The sequence below is a fragment of the Saimiri boliviensis genome, chromosome 19, assembly GCF_048565385.1.
Source record: "Saimiri boliviensis isolate mSaiBol1 chromosome 19, mSaiBol1.pri, whole genome shotgun sequence".
NCBI lineage: Eukaryota > Metazoa > Chordata > Mammalia > Primates > Cebidae > Saimiri > Saimiri boliviensis.
Window position 1 is genome coordinate 39,042,384 of NC_133467.1, and position 25,901 is coordinate 39,068,284.

The 25,901-nt window shown below is 44.8% G+C and overlaps 1 protein-coding gene and 1 non-coding gene across 6 annotated transcripts in view; one reads left to right on the forward strand and one right to left on the reverse strand.

The window, feature by feature from the left end:
* Positions 1-412: 412 nt before the first annotated feature.
* Positions 413-25,901, reverse strand: part of GABPB2 (GA binding protein transcription factor subunit beta 2) — a 47,415-nt gene continuing 21,926 nt past the window's right edge. For all 5 annotated transcript variants that reach the window (XM_074389769.1, XM_074389768.1, XM_039460141.2 and 2 more), the window contains 4 exons: positions 21,350-21,500; positions 10,254-10,424; positions 5,834-5,958; positions 413-5,078 (listed from right to left, as the gene is read on the reverse strand). In XM_074389769.1, the coding sequence (XP_074245870.1) occupies positions 4,785-5,078; positions 5,834-5,958; positions 10,254-10,424; positions 21,350-21,500 (741 nt within the window). In that variant the 3' untranslated portion in view covers positions 413-4,784. The remainder of the gene's footprint in view (positions 5,079-5,833; positions 5,959-10,253; positions 10,425-21,349; positions 21,501-25,901) is intronic.
* LOC120360303 (U4 spliceosomal RNA) lies at positions 7,619-7,755 on the forward strand. Its single transcript, XR_012515189.1, has one exon. It is a non-coding gene; the product is annotated as a U4 spliceosomal RNA (small nuclear RNA).

The following is a 25,901-nucleotide window of genomic DNA, read 5'->3' on the forward strand; positions in this document are numbered from 1 at the left end:
TCAAGAGATCGAGACCATCCTGGTCAACATGGTGAAACCCTGTCTCTACTAAAAATACAAAAAATAGCTGGGCATGGTGGTGTGTGCCTGTAATCCCAGCTACTCAGGAGGCTGAGGCAGGAGAATTGCCTGAACCCAGGAGGCGGAGGTTGCGGTGAGCCGAGATCGCGCCATTGCACTCCAGCCTGGGTAACAAGAGTGAATCTCTGTCTCAAAACAAAAAACACACACATACAAAACGTAAAGCCAAATTCTCCCATATTTCAATTAAGAGACCTCAACTTTAGCATTAGCATTAGAAGATCCTATAAAGGTAGTAATGGGAAAGGAAGGCACACTTATACATTTATAATTAATTTCCCTGAAGCTAGGAACAAGAATAGAAGTATTAAAATTTATTTCTTTCTATTCTGGGGAGAAAGGCTGAAGGCTAAAAAATGTAGCATCTAAAATTCCTGCCATTAATACTGATATTGCTAAAGCAGCTTTTTTTTTTTCTTTTTGAGATGGAGTTTCACCTTGTCACCCAGGCTGGAATGCAGTGACGTGATCTCAGCTCACTGCAACCTCTGCCTCCTGGGTTCAAACGAGTCTCCTGCCTCACTCTCCCGAGTAGCTGGGATTATAGGTGTGTGCCACCACACCTGGCTAATTTTTTGTATTTTTAGTAGAGACTGTGTTTCACCATGTTGGCCAGGATGGTCTCAATCTCCTGACCTCCTGATCCACCCACCTCAGCCTCTCAAAGTTCTGGGATTACAGGTGTGAACCACCACACCTGGCCCAGCAGCTTCATTTTATGTATTTTATTGTTTTGAGACAGGTGTTTATTGTTCTGTTGCCTAGGCTGGAGTGCAGTGGGACAATCATGGCTCACTACAGCAGGCGTCCCCAAACTACGGCCCGAGGGCCGCATGTGGCCCCCTGAGGCCATTTATCCAGCCCCCCGCCGCACTTCAGCAAGGGGCACCTCTTTCATTGGTGGTCAGTGAGAGGAGCACAGTATGTGGTGGCCCTCCAACAGTCTGAGGGACAGTGAACTGGCCCCCTGTGTAAGAAGTTTGGGGACACCTGCACTACAGTCTCAACTTCCCAGGCTCAAGCAATCTTCTCACCTCAGCCTTCCGAGTAGCTGGGAGTACAGGTGCATGCAATCACATCTGGCTAATTTTTTAAATTTTTTATAGTGACAAGGTCTTGCTCTGTTGGTCAGGCTGGTCTCCAACTCCTGGCCTCAGTGATCATCCTGCCTCAGCCTCCCAAGGTGCTGGGATTACATGCTCAGCTCCTAAAGCAGCTTTATTTTGAAGTAGACAACCATCCTAAGCTCTAAGTTTCTCCTGCTCAAGCACCAACTCTGATCCATATGTCTTTTTTGCTGTTGCTGTTGTTGAGATGGAGTTTCACTCTTGTTGCTCAGGCTGGAGTGGATTGGTGTGATCTCGGCTCACCGCAACCTCCGCCTCCCGGGTTCAAGCAATTCTCCTGCCTCAGCCTCCTGAGTAGCTGGGATTACAGGCAAGTGCCACCATGCCTGGCCAATTTTTTGTATTTTTAGTTTCTCCATGTTGGTCAGGCTGGTTTTTAACTCCCGACCTCAGGTTATCTGCCCACCTCAGCCTCCCAAAGTGCTGGGATTATAAGCGTGAGCCACCAAGTCCAGCTTTTTTTTTTTTCTTTTTTTGAGACAGAGTCTCGCTCTGTTGCTCAGGCTGGAGTGCAGTGGCACAATCTCAACTCACTGCAGACTCTCCCTTCCGGGTTCAAGCAATTCTCTTGCGCCAGTCTCCAGAATAGCTGGGACTACATACAGGCGTGCACCATGACGCCCGACTAATTTTTGTATTTTTGATAGAGACAGGGTTTTGCCAGGTTGGCCAGGCTGGTCTCGAACTCCTGACCTCAGGTGATCTACATGCCTCAGCCTTCCAAAGTGCTGGGATTATAGGCATGGGCCACCATGCCCAGCCATTTTTGTGTTATTTGATTCTCAATAATCCAACCTTGCCAGTAAACCAGTTGGAATCCTCTAACCCAGAAGATCTAAGTACTATTCCCCCAACTTCCATGACTAATCCAGAAAGATACGCAAAATGATGAAATGGTATTGCCATTAATGTATTCAATATTTAATTTCTAACTACTTCAAAGCATCCTCACTTGCCATTCTCTCCATGGCAATACAATTGGAGCTCAAATCTTATTTCTCTTATCTGGGATGCCAAGAGGTTATTTCCAAGTAAATAAAAATGAATGCCTTTTTCTTACTTTTTTTCAGATACCTCCATTCTCTCTCTTCCTACCCCAGCCTCTCCTCCAACAAACTCCCCTATCTCAGAGACCCATCGACAAAAATGACTTGGCCTGTATTAGAGATTTTGGGGGTTAGGGAGGTAGGAATGATATTTTCTGCAGAAAGAACAGTAAGATCTGCTAAAGAATTCCCTCGGTCAGAACAAAGTGTGTATCTCAAGACCAGAGTTTCAGAGCCCCCACGAGCCTCTTTGTGGCCACTTCCCAGCACCGTGGAAACAGCCTAGATTTTCGTTTTATATATACTTCTCCCACATAAACAAGTGTTTTTTCTTTTCCAGTTTTTTTTTTTTTTTTTTTTTGAAACAGAGTCTTGCTCTGTCACCCAGGCTGGAGTGCAGTGGCATGATCTTGGCTCACTGCAAAAAGCTCACATTTGTAATCTTAGCACTTTGGGAGGCCAAGGTAGGCAGATCACCTGAGGGTGGGAGTTTGAGACCAGCCTGACCAATAATGGAGTAACCCTGTCTCCACTAAATATACAAAATTAGCTGGGCATGGTGGTACATACCTGTAATCCCAGCTACTCGGGAGGCTGAGGCAAGAGAATCATTTGAACCTGGGAGGCAGAGGTTGCGGTGAGCCGAGATCATGCCATTGCACTCCAGCCTGGGCAACAAGAACGAAACTCCGTCTCAAAAAAAAAAAAAAAAAAAATTCCCCCCCAAAAGTGGTGACTGTGTACTAAGTCTCTGGTTTGGCCTGAGTATCATCTGCAGAATTAACCTCCTCTCCCTTAATGGGTGGGGTGGAGGGAAGAGGGATTAAAGTCAACATGTACACCAAAAACATAAATAAAAGACATCTAAAATGACACTTGGTTCCTTTATCATTAAAGTAAGTCTCTGAAATCCTGCACCTAACAGCTTCTTGTTAGCACCTGGTTCCCAAAGGGACTCAGAAAAAATAAAAACATTGCAAAGATGAAAAGACTGATAGCAGACAGAACAATTTCTTCATCACCCTTACCTAGGCTACTCCCCCTTACATTTCCCTGTCATCCTCAACAGCCCAGAATATTCTCCATCATCTGGGAAGTGTTCAGTACTCAGATCCATGGAGAAAACCTAGCTAAGGTGGCCAGTAGCCAAGGTTAATTTCCAAACTGATATTTTCGCCTATAAATCTCTAATAACCAATTCTATTTGTTAAATTTGGTCTGGGGAGTTAAGTTTTCAGTCTATTTTGAGACCCAAATGATTCTGCTCCTCTGGAACACTGCAGCAAATTATTTCACTAATCAAGATAACAGAACCATGTTAACTATCAGTATTTTTTTCCAAATGAAAAACGCATGTTTTCCCCGTGATTGCTAATTAAGAAAACCATATTCTAAACAGTCATGCAAATGTTTACTTGGCACATCTCCCACTGGTTTCTTCTTTTAATTTATAACAAAGCAAGCAAGTCTAGAATGATGAGGGCCCAATTTCAAAGGCAATAACTTCTGTAATGGAACCTGTCCATAACCTCTCTCTCTCCATCCATATTCCCTTTCTTTGGGGAAAAACTCCATTCCTCCATGCTGACATACAAAGAAAACCCAGCAGTTAAACACTTTCCAAAAGCATCTGGGCAGAGGAAGTGTAGGCACAGTGGGAGAGAAAGGAGGAAAACAAAGTAGCCAGAATCTTTGGTTCTTTATTTTATGGCACTGATAGTTCTTACTCCCTTTGTCAACACACACTGAGCACCCTATAAGGCACAAAGCTCTGTACTAGACCCCAGCTTAAGGAAACAGAGCAATTTCCTCATGTCAGATCAAATGGAAGTAAAACTAAACAACATCATCAGGATTTACCTCCAACCCACCTTTTGTTTGCACAAAAGAGGGTAAGATGTTAAGTGCCACAGAAAAGCATAATATGTCCTAAATGACACTTAGAAAATTCAAAAAAGTTTTATAAAATTAGAGTCTAGGCTGGGCACGGTGGCTCACACCTGTAATCCCAGCACTTTGGAAGGCCTGAGGTCAGGAGTTCGAGACCAGACTGACCACATGGAGAAACCTCGTCTCTACTAAGAATACAAAATTAGCTGGGCCTCGTGGCACATGCCTGTAATCTCAGCTACTCAGGAGGCTGAGGCAGGAGAATCTTTTGAACCCGGGAAGCAGAGGTTGCAGTGAGATCTGACCTTGTGATCCGCCCACCTTGGCCTCCCAAATTGCTGGGATTACAGGCGTGAGCCACAGCGCCCAGCCAGTATTCTTTTACCTCTATGCTTAAAGCAATGATGTGATCTAAGACATTTGGTCCATATTCTTTTGGCCCCTTGGAAGAAATGTTCCCTAAATATGGCTTTGAATTTTCCAGTTGCACAGAGAACCTTCCTGAGCCCAAGCATTGTATCCTGCTATAGTTTTCTTCTTAAAGACACTTATTTTTTTTATACAATGTTTGTCTTCTATATGTTTTCATTTTTTAAAAGAGGAGTATTATGAACACAGTGCAAACTGTGGCCCTTGCATATTAAGGTGAAATCGTTTCCATGGAAACTCCAGTGTGAGGCTCTTTGGTCCCTGCTGACCCAGTCACTTTTGTCTTTTTCTCTTCCCCCTCTGTAACGACTGCAGCATCTACCTCAGAAACCTCTTCAACCATGGTGAAATCAACTCCATTGCGCTGCTGTCGGGCTATGGCCTCCAGCTTGAGACGGTACTGTTCTGCTTCCTGCTCTTTCTGTAGGAGCTGGTGTCGGTATTCCTGGGCTCTTCGATTGGCTTCCTGGAGTTGTTGCTGTAGTAGCTCTCTTTCATTGCCTTCCTGTCAAAGTAAGCCATGTCACCACCAGGTAAATTCCTGATCATAAATTATGCAGATAGTAGACAGAAAGATGGGCCAGCTGAGGTGGCTCACGCCTATAATCCCAGCACTTTGGGAATTGGAGGCAGGTGGATTACCTGAGGTCAGGATTTTTGAGACCAGTTTGGCCAACGTGGTGAAACCCCATCTCTAATAAAAATACAGAAATTAGCCAGGCGTGGTGGCAGTTGCCTGTAATCCCAGCTACTCAGGAGTCTGAGGTAGGAGAATCGCTTGAGCCTGGGATGCAGAGGTTACACTGAGCTGAGATCGTGCCACTGTACTCCAGCCTGGGCAACAGAGTGAAAGACTGTCTCAAAAGGAATAAAAAAGATGAAGAAGGGTTCAGGCCTTAAGAAATATGGTTTTTACGGCCGGGCGCGGTGGCTCAAGCCTGTAATCCCAGCACTTTGGGAGGCCGAGGCGGGTGGATCACGAGGTCAAGAGATCGAGACCATCCTGGTCAACATGGTGAAACCCCGTCTCTACTAAAAATACAAAAAATTAGCTGGGCATGGTGGCGAGTGCCTGTAATCCCAGCTACTCAGGAGGCTGAGGCAGGAGAATTGCCTGAACCCAGGAGGCGGAGGTTGCGGTGAGCCGAGATCGTGCCATTGCACTCCAGCCCGGGTAACGAGCGAAACTCCGTCTCAAAAAAAAAAAAAAAAAAAAGAAATGTGGCTTTTAATTCTTCTCATCACTCCTAAAAACATTACCTTGCTTTCCTCCACACTGTTTGTCATTTCTTCTATCCTGGGTTTCTTTGTTAGTGGCAAGTTCTCTTCTACTTCCTCTTCAATTACAGTCTCCTCTGCAACCTGACCAGCAGGTACAGTTAGAACTACAAGCCAAAAGACATCAATTGGAGATGATGAATACATAAAACAAAGACGTTTTCCTTGCTTTTAATTAGAAAATAAACTAAACTATATTCTAGGTTGGGTGCAGTGGTGGGTGCCTGTAGTCCTAGCTACTCAGGCAGTTAAGGCTGGAGGACTTCTTGAGCCCACGAGTTTGAGACTAGCCTACACAACACAGCAAGACCCCATCTCAACAAAAAAGCAAAGAGAGAGAAAGTAAAATATATTCTGATATATTATTTTTCACATCTCTTTCAATTTTAGAATCAACAGGTAAGGCATGGCCCTTCAGGGAGAAACAAAAAGGATTAATAGAGCACTAAGAACGGCTCAAAAAGGAAGGGTATAGATTTGCAGTCTTGGAAACCATGCAAGTAAGTCCCAAGCATGAGGCTCTTATATAGAGGTGTCTGACTCTAGGTCAGCTATGGCCAATTAGCTTATCAATTCGCCCAGAAATGGCAGGGCAAGGTGGCTCACACCTATAATTCTAGCACTTTGAGAGGCCAAGGTTGGAGGATCACTTGAGCCCATGTTGATCACCTTGGGCAACATGGCAAACACCAACTCTACAAAAAAAATACAAAAAATTAGCCAGGCATGGTGGAGCGTGCCTATAATTCCAGCTACTTGGGAGGCTGAAGTGTGAGGATCACCTGAGCTTGGGAAGTTGAGGCTGTAGTGAGCCAAGATCTCACCACTGCACTCTAGCCTGGATGATAGAGTGAGACCCTGTCTGGAAAAAAAAAAAAAAAAAACCCTGCAGAAATGATCTGTCAAAAGAAGGCCTGAAGTCCTTATATATTTTGAGACCTCTAATAAAAGTCATTAGCCATTATCTGTACTTAAATTAATTCTCTTCTCATAGATAAGTGAGAGAAGGATCAGCACACACACAACACACATGACATACTACACATCTGTCTGAATGGCTAAAATATTTTTTTTTTTGAGTCAGAGTTCTGCTCTTATTGCCCAGGCTGAAGTACAATGGCGCGATCGTGGCTTACCACAACGTCTGCCTCTCAGGTTCAAGTGATTCACCTGCCTCAGCCTCCCGAGCAGCTGGAATTATAGGCACGCTTGTGCGCAGCTAAAAGTTTTTTTTTTTTTAAAGACAGAGTTTCTCCATATTTGTCTCAAACTCCTGACCTAAAGTGATCCGCCCGCCTCAGCCTCCCAAAGTGCTGGTATTACAGGCGTGAGCCACCGTGCCCGGCCTAAAAGTTTTTTAAAAAGTGGTAATACCAGCTGGGCACAGTGGCTCATGCCTGTAATCCCAGCACTTCGGGAGGCTGAGGTGGGTGGATCACAAGGTCAGGAGTTCGAGACCAGCCTGGCCATGTCAAAACCCAGTCTCTACTAAAAATACAAAAATTAGCCAGGTGCGGTGGCACACGCCTGTAGTGCCAGCTACTCAGGAGGCTGAGGCAGAAGAATCGCTTGAACCCAGGAGGTGGAGGTTGTGGTGAGCAGAGATCATGCCACTGCACTCCAGCCTGGGCAACAGAGTTAGACTCCATCTCAAAAAATAAAGGTAATAATACCAACCAGGCATGATGGCTCATGCCTGTAATCCCAGCACTCTGGGAGGCGGAGGTGGGTGGATCATGAGGTCAGGAGATCAAAACCATCCTGGCTAGCTTTGCGCAGTGGCAGTATCGTAGCCAATGAGGTTTATCCGAGGCGCGATTATTGCTAATTGAAAACCATCCTGGCTAACACGGTGAGACCAAAAAACTTAAAATTTTTGACAACTATGTTCACAAAAATATTAGCAATACATAAATTAGGATTTATAATACCAAAGTTTGGATTGTAAATTTTTTTTTTTTTTTTTTTTTTGAGATGGAGTTTCGCTCTTGTTACCCAGGCTGGAGTGCAATGGCGCGATCTCGGCTCACCGCAACCTCCGCCTCCTGGGTCCAGGAAATTCTCCTGCCTCAGCCTCCTGAGTAGTTGGGATTACAGGCACACGCCACCATGCCCAGCTAATGTTTTGTATTTTTAGTAGAGACGGGGTTTCACCTTGTTGACCAGGATGGTCTCGATCTCTTGATCTCGTGATCCACCCGCCTCGGCCTCCCAAAGTGCTGGGATTACAGGCTTGAGCCACCGCGCCCAGCTCAACCTCCAATATTTTTAAGGCATGGAGTTGTAGTGATGGGCTTCCTCTTTTCAAAAAATTTTAATTATGTCTTTTTTGAATAACCAATACATTAAATAATTAAAAAACTCAAGGTTACAAAAGCATATACATTGAAAAGCCTCCTACCCATCCTTAATACCCAGTTGCCCTCCCTGGAAGCAACTAATGTTATGCCTCAGTATACTAATATATAGCCTCAGTCTGAATACAGCGGGCCATGGTGGCATGCAACTGTAGCCCCAGCTACTCAGGCTGAGGTGGGAGGATAGCTTGAGCCCAGGAGGTCGAGCCTGCAGTGAGCCAAGATCACACCACTGCATACAAGCCCAGGTAACAGAACAAGACCCAGTTACACACACAAACAAGAAAAAATAACTGTTTAACCAAAAGGTATATCTTGACCAGGTGTGATGGCTCATGGCTATAATCCCAGCGCTTTGGGAGGCGGAGGCCAGAGGATCACTTCAGGTCAGGAGTTTTGAGACCAGCCTGGCTAACATGGTGAAACCCTGTCTCTATTAAAAATACACAAAAATTGGCCAGGCGCGGTGGCTCAAGCCTGTAATCCCAGCACTTTGGGAGGCCAAGGTGGGTGGATCACGAGGTCAAGAGATCAAGACCATCCTGGTCAACATGGTGAAACCCCGTCTCTACTAAAAATACAAAAAAAAGTAGCTGGGCATGGTGGCAGATGCCTGTAATCCGAGCTACTCAGGAGGCCGAGGCAGGAGAATTGCCTGAACCCAGGAGGCGGAGGTTGCAGTGAGCCGAGATCGTGCCATTGCACTCCAGCCTGGGTAACAAGATCGAAACTCCGTCTCAAAAAAAAAAAAAAAAAAAAAAAAACAAACAAACACAAAAATTAACTGGCCATGGTGGTGTGCACCTATAGTCCCAGCTACTTAGGAGGCTAAGGCACAAGCATTGCTTGAACCAGGTACGTGGAGGCTGCAGTAAGCCAAGATCCTACCACCACACTCTAGTGTGGGCAACAGAGAGGGACTCCATCTCAAACAAACCAAAAAACCCAAAGATATATCTTTATGTACATCTAATACCTACGGATATTGCCAATATCCTTTTTAGAGGATCCATTAATTTGTACCCTCACAAGTGATTTATAAGAGTGCTTGTTTCCCTACACTTTTAACAACATAGTGTTATAATGGTATCTCAGTGCAGTATTTATATCCGCTTCTCTTGTTATGAATGAAGTAGTTTGAATATATTTTCTTTCTCTTTTTTTTTTTTGAGACAGAGTCTCACTGTCGTCACGTTGGAGTGCAGTGGCGTAATCTTGGTGCACTGCATCCTCCACCTCCTGGGTTCAAGTGATTCTCCTGCCTCAGCCTCCCGAGTACCTGGGATTACAGGCACTCGCCACCATGCCCAGCTAATTTTTGTATTTTTAGTAGAGACAGGGTTTTACCATGTTGGCCAGGTTGGTCTTGATCTCTTGACCTTATGATCCACCCACCTTGGCCTCCTAAAGTGCTGGGATTACATATATTTTCTTTTTCTTTATTTCCTTTTTTTTTTTTTTTTGAGACAGAGTCTCACTCTGTCACCCAGGCTGGTATGGTATGCAGTGGCACAATCATGGCTCACTACAGCCTCAACCTCCTGGGCTCAAGTGATCCTTCTATTTCAGTCTCCTGAGTAGCTGAGACTACAGGCATGTGCCACCGTGCCTGGCTACTTTTTATATTTTTAGTAGAGATGGGGTCTCGTCATGTTGGCTAGGCTGGTCTTGAACTCCTGACCTCAAGTGATCCGCCTGCCTCAGCCTGCCAAAGTGCTGGGATTACAGTTGTTAGCCACTTCACCAGGCCTATTTTCATATTTTTAAGAGCCATCGATACATTTTTTTTTTCTGTGAACTACTGGTTCATATTATTTGTTCTTTTTCCCAGCAGATAAACTGGTTTTTACTACAGATTTTATACATATTAGGCTATTACCTTTGCCAGCCTGGTTCTGTTTCTTTTTCTTTTTCAGAGCTTCTTTGCCCCAACATGCATCTGGTAGTCTCCCACTCCCACTATTCGTCTTATGCCTCATTTTTAGAGGGGTATGGAGTATCTAATATATCTTTTAATAAACAATTGTCTACAACAGGTAACTCACCTTGCTGTCCATCTTGCATAGTTACAATAAATGGCTGGCCAATGCCTCCAGTAGAGATACCCAAAGGGACTCCATCTGTCACTATGGTGATGACCCTCTGGCCTCCATTCCCCGTTACTTGCTGGATTGATGAGTCAACAGAATTTCTCTCTATAATTTTCTCTGAATTAGCTAGAGATGACAAAAGTAAATTTAAAATTTGAGATTTTTTTTAAAAAAATAGCAGTATAGCAATTTCAACCTCCTTGAACCTGACAACATTCAGGAAGAGGAAAATTTGAAAAAAAAAAAGTGAGATTCAACAGTTTGCATAAGCTAAGTCAGAGGAGAAAAGAAAATAGAGAATACATTAAAACTATTTTATAAAATATGTTCATTGAGGTGTTAATAACTTTCACTAAAGATTGGTTCTATGTATAAATATGTTTTCAAAATTCTGGTTTAAATATGCTTAAATTTGCTTGTTTTGTAGGAAGTATCATATACTTCACCGGCTAATAAGCATTATGATTCCCCAACAGGGTATAAGATAACATTGTTTCGTCTTGCCATGGTGGCTCACACCTGTAATCCCAGCACTTTGGAAGGCCAAGATGGGTGAATTGCTTGAGGCCAGGAGTTCAAGACCAGGCTGGCCAACATGGCAAAATCCTGTCTCTGCTAAAAGGACAAAAATTAGTCAGGCATGGTAGCATACGCCTGTGGTCACAGCTACTTTGGAGGCTGAGGCATGAGAATAGCTTGAGCTTGGGAGGCGGAGGTTGCAGTGAGCCAAGATGGAGCCACTACATTCCAGCCTAGGTGACAGAGTGAGACATGGCTCAAAAAACAAACAAAAAAACCAGATATGCTGTTTCCCCAACATATTTGATATTGGAACCCTTTTTTTTTCAAGAAGTATCTTGAAAGTCTAAAATGGCTCGACATGGTAGCTCACGGTTGTAATTCCAGCACTTTGGGAGGCCGAGATGGGCAGGTCACCTGAGGTCAGGAGTTCAAGACTAGCCTGACCAACATGGTAAAACCCTGTCTCTACTAAAAATACAAAAATTAGCCAGACGTGGTGGCGAGCACCTGTAATCCCAGCTGCTTGGGAGGCTGACGCAGAATTGCTTGAACTCCTGAGGCAGAGGTTGCAGTGAGCTGAGATTGTGCCACTGCACTCTAGCCTAGGTGACAGAGCAAGGCTCCATCTCAAGAAAAAAAAAAAAAAAAAAGGAAAAGAAAAGAAAACAGGGATATTTCAAAAGAGAAAAAAATGGGCCAGGCGCAGTGGCTCATGCCTATAATCCCAGCACTTTGGGAGGCTGAGGTGGGCAGATCACAAGGTCAGGAGACTGAGACCATCCTGGCTAAGATGGTTAAACCTTGTCTCTACTAAAAATACAAAAAATTAGCCAGGCACAGTGGCTAATGCCTGTAACCCCAGCACTCTGGTAGGCCGAGGCAGGCAGATCAACTGAGGTCAGGAGTTCTGGCCAACATGGTGAAATCCCATCTCTACTACAAAATACGGAACAATTAGCCAGGTATGGTGGCAGGTGCCTGTAGTTCCAGCTACTCGGGAGGCTGAGGTGGAGAATCCCTTGCACCCAGGAGGCAGAGGTTGCAGTGAGCAGAGATTGTGCCACTGCACTCCAGCCTGGGTGACAGAGACTATGTATCTGCCCCCCTAAAAAAGAGAGTCAGTGGGCCGGGCGCGGTGGCTCAAGCCTGTAATCCCAGCACTTTGGGAGGCCGAGGTGGGTGGATCACAAGGTCAAGAGATCAAGACCATCTTGGTCAACAAGGTGAAACCCCGTCTCTACTAAAAATACAAAAAAATTAGCTGGGCATGGTGGTGCGTGCCTGTAATCCTAGCTACTCAGGAGGCTGAGACAGGAGAATTGCCTGAACCCAGGAGGCAGAGGTTGCGGTGAGCCAAGATCGTGCCACTGCACTCCAGCTTGGGTAACAAGAGCAAAACTCCGTCTCAAAAAAAAAAAAAAAAAAGAGTCAGTTATCAGGCCAAGCAGGGTGGCTCACAACTGTAGTCCCTGCATTTTGGGAGACTGAGGTAGGAGAACTGCTTGAGCCCAGTACTTTGAGCCCAGCCTGGGCAACACAGGAAGACCTCATCTTTTTTTTTTTTTTTTTTTAATTTGAGATGGAGTCTGGCTCTGTCACCCAGGCTGGAGTGCAGTGGTGTGATCTTGGCTCACTGCAACCTCCGCCTCCCAGATTCAAGTGATTCTCCTGCCTCAGCCTCCCGAGTAGCTGGGATTACAGGCACATGCCACCACGCCTGGCTAATTTTTTTGTATTTTTAGAAGAGACGACGTTTCACCATGTTAGCCAGGATGGTCTCAATCTCCTGACTTCATGACCTGCCCACCTCAGCCTCCCAAAGTGCTGGGATTACAGGAGTGAGCCACTGTGCCTGGACTTTTTTTTTTTTTTTAATTAAAAGAAAAAAGTTAATTATCTGCAAAATACTTAAGGAAACTCCTATTTACCATTCCTTAAAGAAAATCCTTCCACAGAGCAGAGAATCCTTTTTTGATGTGATTAGGTCATTTAACTGGTTTATACATTTAAATTTCAGATATTCCTTAAAAAGATGAATGACTTGCATAGTAAGTAATTCATCCTCAAGCTGCAGACCATTTTGTTTTTTCGAGATAGTCTCACTCTGTTGCCCAGGCAGAGTGCAGTAGTGCGATCTCAGCTCACTGCAACCTCTGCCTCTCAGGTTCATGATTCTCCTGTCTCGGCCTCCCAAGTAGCTGGGATTACAGGCACCTGCCACCACGGCTGGCTAATTTTTTTGTATTTTTAGTACAGACAGGGTTTTGCCACATTGGCCAGGCTGGTCTCAAACTCCTGACCTCAAGTGATCCACCTGCCTCAGCCCCCCAAAGTGTTGGGATTACAGGCGTGAGCCACCAAGCCCTGCTTATAAACTATTTTAATTAAAGCTTTCGGATGATGACTATGGGAGTGGGGATGGGGATGGAGGTAGTGAGATATCCCAATGTTATTCTTTTTTCTTTTCCTCCACACACACATACTCAGTAAACCAATTTTATTCTAATGCTCTCATAAAATACCCAGAGAACCAAACAGTCTGAATGGTATACCATGCTTGACCTCCAGAAGTACCCTATGTCTATCAAATGACTCTATGCAGAGTAAGATTCAGCTACAGCCTATTCCCAACTTTTCCTTCGTAGTTCATGCCTTTTTCTTCATTCAACCTTTCATACCAAATGCTGCTGTAAGAACTCACAAATCTTCCTAAAATGAAACAAAGAACAAACAATTTTTAATTTTTTTTTTTTTTTTTTGAGACGGAGTTTTGCTCTTGTTACCCAGGCTGGAGTGCAATGGCGCGATCTCGGCTCACCGCAACCTCCGCCTCCTGGGCTCAGGCAATTCTCCTGCCTCAGCCTCCTAAGTAGCTGGGATTACAGGCACACGCCACCATGCCCAGCTAATTTTTTGCACCTGTAGTAGAGACGGGGTTTCACCATGTTGACCAGGATGGTCTCGATCTCTCGACCTCGTGATCCACCCGCCTCGGCCTCCCAAAGTGCTGGGATTACAGGCTTGAGCCACCGCACCCGGCCAATTTTTAATTTTTAAAATATATGTCCTTCTTGAAGGTTGGAATATATATAAATGACTATAAGTCATCAGTAAGTTTTTTAGGCTGGGTGTGGTGGCTCACGCCTATAATCCCAACATTTTGGGAGGCCGAGGTAGGTAGATCACCTGAGGTCAAAAGTTTGAAACCAGCCTGACCAATATGGTGAAACCCCATCTCTATTAAAATTATAAAAATTAGCTGGGCATGGTGGCATGCACCTGTACTCCCAGCTACTCAGGAGGCTGAGGCAAGGAATCACTTGAACGTGGGAGGTGGAGGTTGCAGTGAGCCGAGATTACACCACTGCACTCCAGCCTGGCAATGAAATGAGACTCTGTCTCAAAAAAACAAAGACAAAAAAACAAACAAAAAAATAGGCCAGGAGTGGTGGCTCATGCCTGTAATCCCAGCACTTTGGGAGGCTGAGGCAGGCAGATCACCTGAGGTCAGGATTTTGAGACCAGCCTGGCTAACATGGCAAAACCCCGTCTCTACTAAAAATACAAAAATTAGCCGGGCATGGTGGTGGGTTCCTGTAATCCCAGCTACTTGGGAGGCTGAGGCAGAATTGCTTGAACCTAGGAGGCAGAGATTGCAGTGAGCCCAGATTGTGCCATTACACTCCACCCAGCCTGGGCGACAGAGCAAGACTGTCTCCAAAAACAAAAAACCAATAATAATAATAATTCTTAGAAAAGGCTATGTTTTTCCATAGTTCCTTGTTCCAGAAAAAAAAAAAAAAAAAAAGGCTGTTTCTTTTGTTTGATTGTTTTTGGTTTTTTTGGAGTGGAGTTTCGCTCTTTTTGCCCAGGCTGGAGTGCAACGGCTTTTCTACTGAAAATTCAAAAATTAGCCAGACGTGGTGGTGGGTGCCTGTAATCCCAGCTACTCAGATGCCGAGGCAGCAGAGTCACTTGAACCTGGGAGGTGGAGGTTGCAGTGGGCCAAAATTGCACCACTGCACTCCAGCCTGAACGACAGAGCAAGACTCTGCCTCAATTAAAAAAAAAAAAAAATCAGGTTGAATATTAGGACATACACAATTGAAACTGAAAACCGATAGTGCGAATTGTTTCCTTAGACTTACTTGAGTGAATTATAGGAAAATAAAGTATTTCATTGTTCAAAAAATGTCAACTGCCTCCTTCTCCTCAATGTAAAACCCAATATTAAATGAAGCAAAATGTGCATGGATGCTTCACATGCACATTTTTGGAAAGAAAAAAGCATATCCGTGAAACTTGTTAACTATTCAGAAGTTTATATAAATAAACTCTTTAGACCAGACTTAGGAGGGTGTGCTCTGATAGCCCACATAGTCTCAATGAGTTAGTGAAAACTAGAACCAGATAAACAAAGTAACTTGCTTAAGGTCATATAGCTATTAAGTGTCAAAGCCCAGATTAGAACCTAATTCATGTGATTCCAAAATGTATATTCTTTATGAACCAATATAAAGTTATCTAATTCATCTGATTCCAAAATTTATGTTCTTTATGAACCAATATAAAGCTATTTATATGTGTGTATGTGTGTGTGTTTTGACCAAAAAAAAAAAAGAGACCCCATAGAGGGTGGGGTCGCACTCTATTGCTCAGGCTGGAGTGCAGTGCTGTGATCTTGGCTCACTGCAACCTCAGCCTCTTGAGTTTAAGTGATTCTCCTGCCTCAGCCTTCCAAGTAGCTGGGATTACAGGCACGTACTACCATGCCAGGCTAATTTTTGAATTTTTAGTAGGGACAGGGTTTCACCATTTTGGCCTGGCTGGTCTCAAACCCTGATGTCAAGCGATCTACGAGCCTTCCAAAGTGCTGGGATTACAAGTGTGAGCCACCTCGCCCAGCCTATTTATATTTAATTTGGAATGCATCTCATGATAGTGCAGAAACAGGAAATTCACCTTTGTAACTTTGTTTTATCCTGACTAATGTTTAGATTAGTCTGCCTTCCCAAATCCCTGCAGTTTGATGGTGGTGCTGAGGAGGACTGATATCCTTAGTCATAAATAGAAATTTTGGGTTTTTGGAGACAGTCTCTCACTCTGTCACCCAGGCTGCAATGTACTGACATGATCTTGGCTCACTGCAACTGCTGCCTCCCAGACTCAAGTGATATTCCTGCTTCAGCCTCCCAAGTAGCTGGGACTATAGGCCCATACCACCATGCCTCACTAATTTTTCCTATTTATTGTAAAGACAGGGTTTTGTCACATTGCCCAGGCTAGTCTTGAATTCCTGAACTAAAGGGATCTGCCTGCCTTGGCTTCCCAAAGTGCTGAGATCACAGGTGTGACCCACCATCCCTGGCCATGAATGGAAAATTTGAAAACAAACTTTGCAATCCAGATTTTGGTATCAAAAATATCTACTAAAATAACAATCCTATGATACTTTCAGTTAATTTTTTTTTTTTTTTGAGATGGAGTCTCGCTCTGTAGCCCAGGCTGGAGAGCAGTGGCGTGATCTTGGCTCACTGTAACCTCTGCCTCCTGGGTCCCAGTTCAAGCGATTCTCCTACCTCAGCCTCCCAAGTGGCTGGGATTATAGTCATGAGCCACCATGACTAGCTAATTTTTCTTTTTTTTTTTAGTAAAGACGAGGCTTCACCATGTTGGCCAGTCTGGTCTTGAACTCCTGACCTCGTAATCCACCTGCCTCGGCCTCCCAAAGTGCTGGGATTACAGGTGTGAGCCACTGCGCCCAGCCAGTTAATTCTTTATATAAATATATATATAATACACAAATATATAATACTACATATATGTATATAATTTTTTATACTTAAAAAAAATCAGCTGGGTGCAGTGGCTCACACCTGTAATCCCAGCACTTGGGAGGCTGAGGTGGGTGGATCCCGAGGTCAGGAGTTCGAGACCAGCCTGGACAACATGATAAAACCCCCGTCTCTACTTAAAATACAAAAATTAGCTGGGCATGGGCCTGTAATCCCAGCTACTCAGGAGGCTGAGGCATGAGAATCACTTGAACCCCAGAAGTGGAGATTGGATCTTGTAGTTAGCTGAGATCATGTCACTGCACTCCAGTCCGGGTGACAGAGTGAGACTCTGTCTCAAACAAAAACAAAAACAAAAAAAAAAAACTTTTGAAAAATCTTTAAAAAAATCTAAATCTAAAAACAAAATCTTAAAATAAATCTAAGGCTTTAAAAATTTTTTTTTAGGGCCGGGCGCGGTGGCTCAGCCTGTAATCCCAGCACTTTGGGAGGCCGAGGCGGGTGGATCACGAGGTCGAGAGATCGAGACCATCCTGGTCAACATATTGAAACCCCGTCTCTACTAAAAATACAAAAAACTAGCTGGGCGTGGTGGCGCGTGCCTGTAATCCCAGCTACTTAGGAGGCTGAGGCAGGAGAATTGCCTGAGCCCAGGAGGCAGAGGTTGCGGTGAGCCGAGATTGCGCCATTGCACTCCAGCCTGGGTAACAAGAGCGAAACTCCGTCTCAAAAAAAAAAAAAAAAAAAAAAAAAATTTTTTTAAATTGGTGCAGCCTGTATTCTATACATTAGAATGAAAGCTCCTTCAATTATTAAAAATATTATTGGATGATGGGAAACAAGAAGCCCACTCACCATTTCCAAAAAGAATATCCTTGGGGCTGGCGTGGCGACTCACGTCTGTAATTGCAGCACTTTGAGAGGCTGAGGCAGGCAGATCACACAAGGTCAGGAGATCAAGACCATCCTGGCCAACATGGTGAAACCCCGTCTCTACTAAAAACAAAAACAAGCCAGGCGTGGCAGCATGTGCCTATAGTCCCAGCTACTGGGGAGGCTGAGGCAGGAGAATTGCTTGAACCTGGGAGTCAGATGGAAGCTGCAGTGAGCCGAGATCATGCCACTGTACTCCAGCCTGGGTGACAGAGTGAGACTCCATCTAAAAAAAATATATATATATATCTTTTAAGCTAGTTAACTAACACTTTATAAGACCTGAATTTTTCTTATAAGTGTCCTTCTTTCCTTTATCTATACTGATTAAACACTGGATAGGCTTACCAGCTAAGGAGGGATAGCTAGGTAGAACTGCTTTACGAATAAGATGACATTGGGGAGGTCAGCTCTATTATATGATAGTTTAGCAATTTCAAATTGCAGTTATCTACATAAAGAGGAAAGTCGAGTAGGTCTGCCAGAAGCTACCTGACAAACAAGACATTGGCCCATGGGAACCAAAGCAAAGAATCTCTATTCTGGGCCTGGCGTGGTGGCTCACGCCTGTTAACTCCAGCACTTTGGGAGGCCGAGGCGGGTGGATCACAAGGTCTAGAGATCGAGACCATCCTGGTCAACAAGGTGAAACCCCGTCTCTACTAAAAATACAAAAAATTAGCTAGGCATGGTGGCACGTGTCTGTAATCCCAGCTACTCAGGAGGCTGAGGCAGGAGAATTGCCTGAACCCAGGAGGCGGAGGTTGTGTCGAGCCAAGATTGCGCCATTGCACTCCAGCCTGGGTAACAACAGCGAAACTCTGTCTCAAAAAAAAAAAAAAAAAAAAAGAATCTCTATTCTGAATGTGTTTAACTTAGCTTATCATTCCACATCAGGATCTGGAGAATTTCAATAGTTAGACTAATGACCAACTCTAGCTCTTTTCACAGGTTTGTGAGCATATAACTTTATTGGCTACAAAGTACTTTTAGAATATAAGAATAGTTGTTTTAATCAGCGTGACTGATCCAATATGAATCCAAAAAATTGTGAATGTTTTGAGTACATGTATATATAAATTTAATGTGCCGGGCGCGGTGGCTCAAGCCTGTAATCCCAGCACTTTCGGAGGCCGAGGCGGGTGGATCACAAGGTCAAGAGATCGAGACCATCCTGGTCAACATGGTGAAACCCCGTCTCTACTAAAAAATACAAAAAAAATTAGCTGGGCATGGTGGTGCGTGCCTATAATCCCAGCTACTCAGGAGGCTGAGGCAGGAGAATTGCCTAAACCCAGGAGGCGGAGGTTGCGGTGAGCCGAGATCGTGCCATTGCACTCCAGCCAGGGTAACAAGAGCGAAACTCCATCTCAAAAAAAAAAAAATAAATAAAAATAAATAAATAAATAAATTTAATGTAAAGTTTTTGTTATCATCCAGCTGAATGCAAATTTATTTATTTAATTTTTTTTTAGAGACAAGATTTCACCATGTTGGCCAGGCTGGTCTTGAACTGTCGACCTCATGATCTAACCGCTTCAGCCTCCCAAAGTGCTGGGATTACAGGCGTGAGCCACTGCACCCAGCCAGAATGCAAATTTATTTTAAATAACTGTTGATAGCCTATAAAATGAAGATCACTATTGCCCCCTTGTGGGCATGTCAGGGTGGAACTTTGCTAAGAAATTATGTTTTCATTTAATAGCTATTATTGAAGTCCTGCTACAAAATGGACCCTGAAATACAAAATCTTAAACTCTCACAACAACCTCATAAAGTAGACATTATGAGCTTCACAGATAAGTAAACAAGGCATAGAGAAGTATGTAGTTTTCCTAAGGTCAAGCAACTAGTGAACCAATAATTGTTTGAACACAATTCTGATTCCAAAATTCTATGTCTATTACATACATTGCTTCTTCTCTTTTACCACACTATCTCTCAAGAACAATAGCTTAGTCAAGATCTTTCCTTTGATATTATACAAACTTAACTAAGAATACTGTTATTTTCAAATAAAAATCAGAAACAGAAAAAGAAACCAATAGTCAATTCGAAAATTTATTTAAATGAGGACACAAGTTATTTAATGGTAAAACACACATTTTTAAAAGGAGATGCTGAAAATAAATAATTCATTCTTTTTTAGGCAGGTATTTCTCTTTTTTTTTTTTTTTTTTTGAGACAGAGTTTCGCTCTTGTTACCCAGGCTGGAGTGCAATGGCGCGATCTTGGCTCACCGCAACCTCCGCCTCCTGGGTTCAGGCAATTCTCCTGCCTCAGCCTCCTGAGTAGCTGGGATTACAGGCACGCGCCACCATGCCCAGCTAATTTTTTGTATTTTTTTAGTAGAGACGGGGTTTCACTATTTTGACCAGGATGGTCTCGATCTCTTGACCTTGTGATCCACCCGCCTCGGCCTCCCAAAGTGCTGGGATTACAGGCTTGAGCCACCGTGCCCGGCTCTTTTTTTTTTTTTTTTTTTTTTTGAGACGGAGTTTCGCTCTTGTTACCCAGGCTGGAGTGCAATGGCACGATCTCGGCTCACCGCAACCTCCGCCTCCTGGATTCAGGCAATTCTCCTGCCTCACCCTCCTGAGTAGCTGGGATTACAGGCACGAGCCACCATGCCCAGCTAATTTTTTGTATTTTTAGTAGAGACGGGGTTTCACCATGTTGACCACGTTGGTCTCGATCTCTTGACCTCGTGATCCACCCGCCTCGGCCTCCCAAAGTGCTGGGATTACAGGCTTGAGCCACCGCGCCCGGCTCTTTTTTTTTTTTTAAGACGGAGTTTCGCCCTTGTTACCCAGGCTGGAGTGCAATGGCGCGATCTCGGCTCACCGCAACCTCCGCCTCCTGGGCTTAGGCAATTCTCCTGCCTCAGCCTCCTCAGTAGCTGGGATTACAGGCACGCACCACCATGCCCAGCTAATTTTTTGTATTTTTGGTAGAGACGGGGTTTCATCATGTTGACCAGGATGGTCTCGATCTCTCAACCTGGTGATCCACCCGCCTCGGCCTCCCAAAGTGCTGGGATTACAGGCTTGAGCCACCGCGCCCGGCTATTTTCTTTTTATATATGCACTCAAGAACAAATCCAGACTCTTATACTTTATTCAGATAATCACATTTACCTTTTATATCAGTACCCCAAAAGCAACTTATGTTTATTCTGCTTTGTTATTGCTTTAAACTATTAATGGTTGTTCTCCTTATCTGTACCATATTGAAGCACCCTTATATTTTCATTTTTGGTCTAGGTATAACCCTTCGGTATTTTTTTTTTTTTTTTTTTTTGAGACAGGGTCTTGCTCTGTCACCCACCCTGGAGTACAGTGGCACAATCATAGCTCACAGTAAGTCCAACTCCTGAGCTCATGAGATACTCCCATGTCAGTCTCCCTAGTAGCTGAGACTACATGTATGCAACACCATGCCCACCTAATTTATTTTTGGTAGAGGATGGGGTCTTGCCATGTTGCCTAGTCCAGGGTGACCTCAAGCAATCCTCCCACCTTGGCCTCCCAAAGCACTGGGATTACAGATATGAGCCACTGTGCCAGGCCAGAATATTTTACTTTTAACACAATGAGTATTCCTTTATAATCCCTACATATGGTCTTCCCTTCCCCAGAAAGAATAAGTACCTTTGCTTTGAAATCTATTACAAATCTTCTGCTTTGGGCACATTTTAATTAGGGAGTGGATATTAGACAGGGTATCCATTCATTTCTAGGAAAATCTAGGGTTCTGCGCAGTTTTGAGTTTAAAATAAATGTCATGTTATCAGAACATTACCTGAGGTTGTTTTGCTGTTGGTTGAAGACACAAGGCTAGCAAGGTTAACAACCTCTCCCGACGTGAAGATAAATGGAGCAGACATAGTCACAGGGTTAGTCACAAGGTTGGCTCTCTCTGGATTAGCATTCACCTGATTCTGCATTGCTTCCTACCAGGCAGGATATTTCAAAGTCAGAATACTTATTAGCTTTTTTCTTTTATTTTTATTTTTTATTTTAATTAATTAATATTTGTTTTGTTTTGTTTTGTTTTTTGTTTTTTGGGACGGAGTTGCACTCTTGTTACCCAGGCTGGAGTGCAATGGCATGATCTCAGCTCACTGCAACCTCCGCCTCCTGGGTTCAGGCAATTCTCCTGCCTCAGCCTCCTGAGTAGCTGGGATTACAGACACGCAACACCATGCCCAGCTAATTTTTTGTATTTTTAGTAGAGATCAGGTTTCACCATGTTGACCAGGATGGTCTCGATCTCTTGACCTCGTGATCCACCCGCCTCGGCCTCCAAAAGGGCTGGGATTACAGGCGTGAGCCACTGCGCCCGGCTATTTTTTTTTAAAGAGATGGGGTCTCCCTATCTTGCCCAGGCTGGAGTGCAGTGACTATTCACAGGCGCGATCCCACTACTGATCAGCACAGGAGTTTTAACCTGCTCTGTTTCCGACCTGGGCCGGTTCATCCCTCCTTAGGCAACCTGGTGGTCCCCCGCTCCAGGGAGGTCACCATATTGATGCTGAACTTAGTGCGGACACCTGATTGGCATAGCACACTACAGCCCAGAACTCCTGGACTCAAGAGATCCTCCAGCCTCAGCCTCCCGAATAGCTGGGACTACAGGCACACGCCACCATGCCAGGCTTATTTTATTTTTTAAGACAGAGTCTCGCCGGGCACGGTGGCTCAAGCCTGTAATTCCAGCACTTTGGGAGGCCGAGGCGGGTGGATCACGAGGTCAAGAGATCGAGACCATCCTGGTCAACATGGTGAAAACCCGTCTCTACTAAAGTTGCAAAAAATTAGCTGGGCATGGTTGTGCGTGCCTGTAATCCCAACTACTCCGGAGGCTGAGGCAGGAGAATTGCCTGAAACCAGGAGGCGGAGGTTGCGGTGAGCCAAGATCACGCCATTGCACTCCAGCCTGGGTAACAAGAGCGAAACTCCGTCTCAAAAAAAAAAAGACAGAGTCTCACTCAGTGGCCCAGGCTGGAGTACAGTGGCGTGTTCTCAGCTCACTGCAACCTCTGCCTCCTGGGTTCAAGCAATTCTCATGCCTCAGCCTCCTGAGTCGCTGGGATTACAGGTGTGTGCCACCACACCCGGCTAATTTTTTGTATTTTTAGTAGAGATGGGGTTTTGCCATGTTGCCCAGCCTGGTCTCAAACTCCTGAGCTCAGGCGATCTGCCCACCTTGGTCTCCCAAAATGCTGGGATTACAGGCATGAGCCACCGTGCCCAGCCCAAGAACCCTTACTAGCTTTAGTTTCACAGTTACTGAACAGCATACTTCAGTCCCACCCCAATGCTCCATCAAGCAGAACTACTTCCTATATACAGTGTCCCAGAGAGCTCAGAGTTCTCATTAAGACTACCATTTTTGGCCGGGTGCGGTGGCTCACACCTGTAATCCCAGCACTTTGGGAGGCCGAGGTGGGTGGATCATGAGGTCAAGAGATCGAGACCATCCTGGTCAACATGGTGAAACCCCGTCTCTACTAAAAATACAAAAAATTAACTGGGCATGGTGGCGCGTGCCTGTAATCCCAGCTACTGAGGAGGCTGAGGCAGGAGAATTGCCTGAACCCAGGAGGCGGAGGTTGCGGTGAGCCGAGATCGCGCCATTGCACTCCAGCCTGGGTAACAAGCAAAACTCTGTATCAAAAAAAAAAAAAAAAAAAAAAGAAAAAAGACTACCATTTTTAGGGCTGGGTGTGGTGGCTCACGCCTATAATCCCAGCACTTTGGGGGGCTGAGGCAGGCGAATTAGGAGGTCAGGAGTTCAAGTCCAGCCTGGCCAACATAGTGAAACCCGTCTCTACTAAAAATACAAAAAATTAGCTGAGTGTGGTGGTGCACACCTGTAGTCCCAGCTATTCCAGAGGCCGAGGCCGAAGAATTGCTTGAATCCAAGAGGTGGAGGTTGCAGTGAGCCAAGATCACGCCACTGCATGCCAGCTTGGGCAACAGAGTGACACATCATCTCAAAAAAAAAAAAAAAAAAAGACTACCATTTTTAGCCAGGCATGGTGACTCATGCCTGTAATTCCAGCACTTTGGGAGGCTGAGGCAGGTGGATCTCCTGAGGTTGGGAGTTCAAGACTAGCCTGACCAACATGGAGAAACCCTGTCTCTACTAAAAATACAAAATTAGTTGGGCATGGTGGTGCATGCCTGTAATCCCAGCCACTTGGGAGGCTAAGACCAGAGAATCGCTTGAACCTGGGAGGCAGAGGTTGCTGTGAGCCAAGAAAAGACTACTATTTTTTTTTTCAGACCAGGCCAACAGAGTTGTTAGGCTTCTTTCAAAGCTTCTTCTACTTCAGGAAAGCAAAGGTAGTAGAAAGCAAAGGTATACTATTTGCGTGGCCGGGCGCGGTGGCTCAAGCCTGTAATCCCAGCACTTTGGGAGGCCGAGGCGGGTGGATCACAAGGTCAAGAGATCGAGACCATCCTGGTCAACATGGTGAAACCCCGTCTCTACTAAAAATACAAAAAAAATAGCTGGGCATGGTGGTGCGTGCCTGTAATCCCAGCTACTCAGGAGGCTGAGGCAGGAGAATTGCCTGAACCCAGGAGGCGGAGGTTGCGGTGAGCCGAGATCGCGCCATTGCACTCCAGCCTGGGTAACAAGAGCGAAACTCCGTCTCAAAAAAAAAAAAAAAAAAAAAAAAAAAAAAAAAGGTATACTATTTGCAAAAACTTCTAGACAATTCACTTAACCTCTCTGGATCTTGGTTTTTCCATTTGAAAAATGAGTGAGTCGGGCCAGGCACGGTGGCTAACATCTGTAATCCCAGCACTTTGGAAGGCTGAGGCGGGTGGATAACTTGAGGTCAGGAGTTCGAGACCAGCCTAGCCAACATAGTGAAACCCCATCTCTACTAAATACAAAAATTAGCCCGGCATGGTGGCAGGCGCCTATAATCCCAGCTAATCAGGAGGCTGAGGCAGGAGAATTGCTTGAACCTGGGTGTGGGCGGAGGTTGCAGTGAGCTGAGATCATGACATTGCACTCCAGCCTGGGAGACAAAGTGAGATTCTGTCTCCAAAAAAAGAAAAGAAAAATATCAGCCAGGCATGGTGGTAATCCCAGCTACTTAGGAGGCTCAGACAGGAGAACTGCTTGAACCGGGGAGGCGAAGGTTGCAGTGAGCCGAGATAATGCCACTGCACTCCAGCCTGTATGACAGAACCAGACTCCATCTCAAAAGAAAAAAAAAGAAGGCTGGGTGGGGTGGCTCATGCCTGCAATCTCAGCACTTTGAGAGGCTGAGGCGGGCGGATCACCTGAGGTCAGGAGTTCAAGACCAGCCTGGCCAACATGGTGAAACCCTGTCTTTTTTTTTTTTTTTTTTTTGAGACGGAGTTTCGCTCTTGTTACCCAGGCTGGAGTGCAATGGCGCGATCTCGGCTCACCGCAACCTCCGCCTCCTGGATTCAGGCAATTCTCCTGCCTCAGCCTCCTAAGTAGCTGGGATTACAGGCACACGCCACCATGCCCAGCTAATTTTTTGCACCTTTAGTAGAGACGGGGTTTCACCATGTTGACCAGGATAGTCTCGATCTCTCGACCTCGTGATCCACCCGCCTCGGCCTCCCAAAGTGCTGGGATTACAGGCTTGAGCCACCGCGCCCAGCCGAAACCCTGTCTTTAAAAAAAAAGAAAAGAAGGCCGGGCGCAGTTGCTCAAGCCTGTAATCCCAGCACTTTGGGAGGCCGAGGCGGGTGGATCACGAGGTCAAGAGATGGAGACCATCCTGGTCGACATGGTGAAACCCCGTCTCCACTAAAAATACAAAAAATTAGCTGGGTATGGTGGCGTGTGCCTGTAATCCCAGCTGCTCAGGAGGCTGAGGCAGGAGAATTGCCTGAACCGAGGAGGCAGAGGTTGTGGTGAGCCGAGATCGCGCCATTGCACTCCAGCCTGGGTAACTAAAGAGCGAAACTCTGTCTCAAAAAAAAAAAAAAAAAGAAAGAAAGTAAAGAAAAAAGAAAAATGAGGGAGTTGGCTTGAATAGTCTAAAAAGTAATTTCCAACACTAATATTTTGTGATTAATTATCTACAAGTCAGTGTGTTAGCAAAAGATCCCTGCAGAGTATCTACAGAGAACAATATTCTCTAGAGTTTTATCCAACTACTTGTTCCATTCTGCTATCAAAGAAATTCCTAAGAGAATATATAACAAGCAAATAAATAAGTGCCAGATTTTAAAGTCTCACTCCATATGCTGTACTTTTGCTTCCAGGGATAGCTGTTCAATTTTGGAGAAAAGTAGCTTATCTTTATTTTATTACTTGCAGAAGCAGCTTTCTACAAACATAATCACTACTTTAA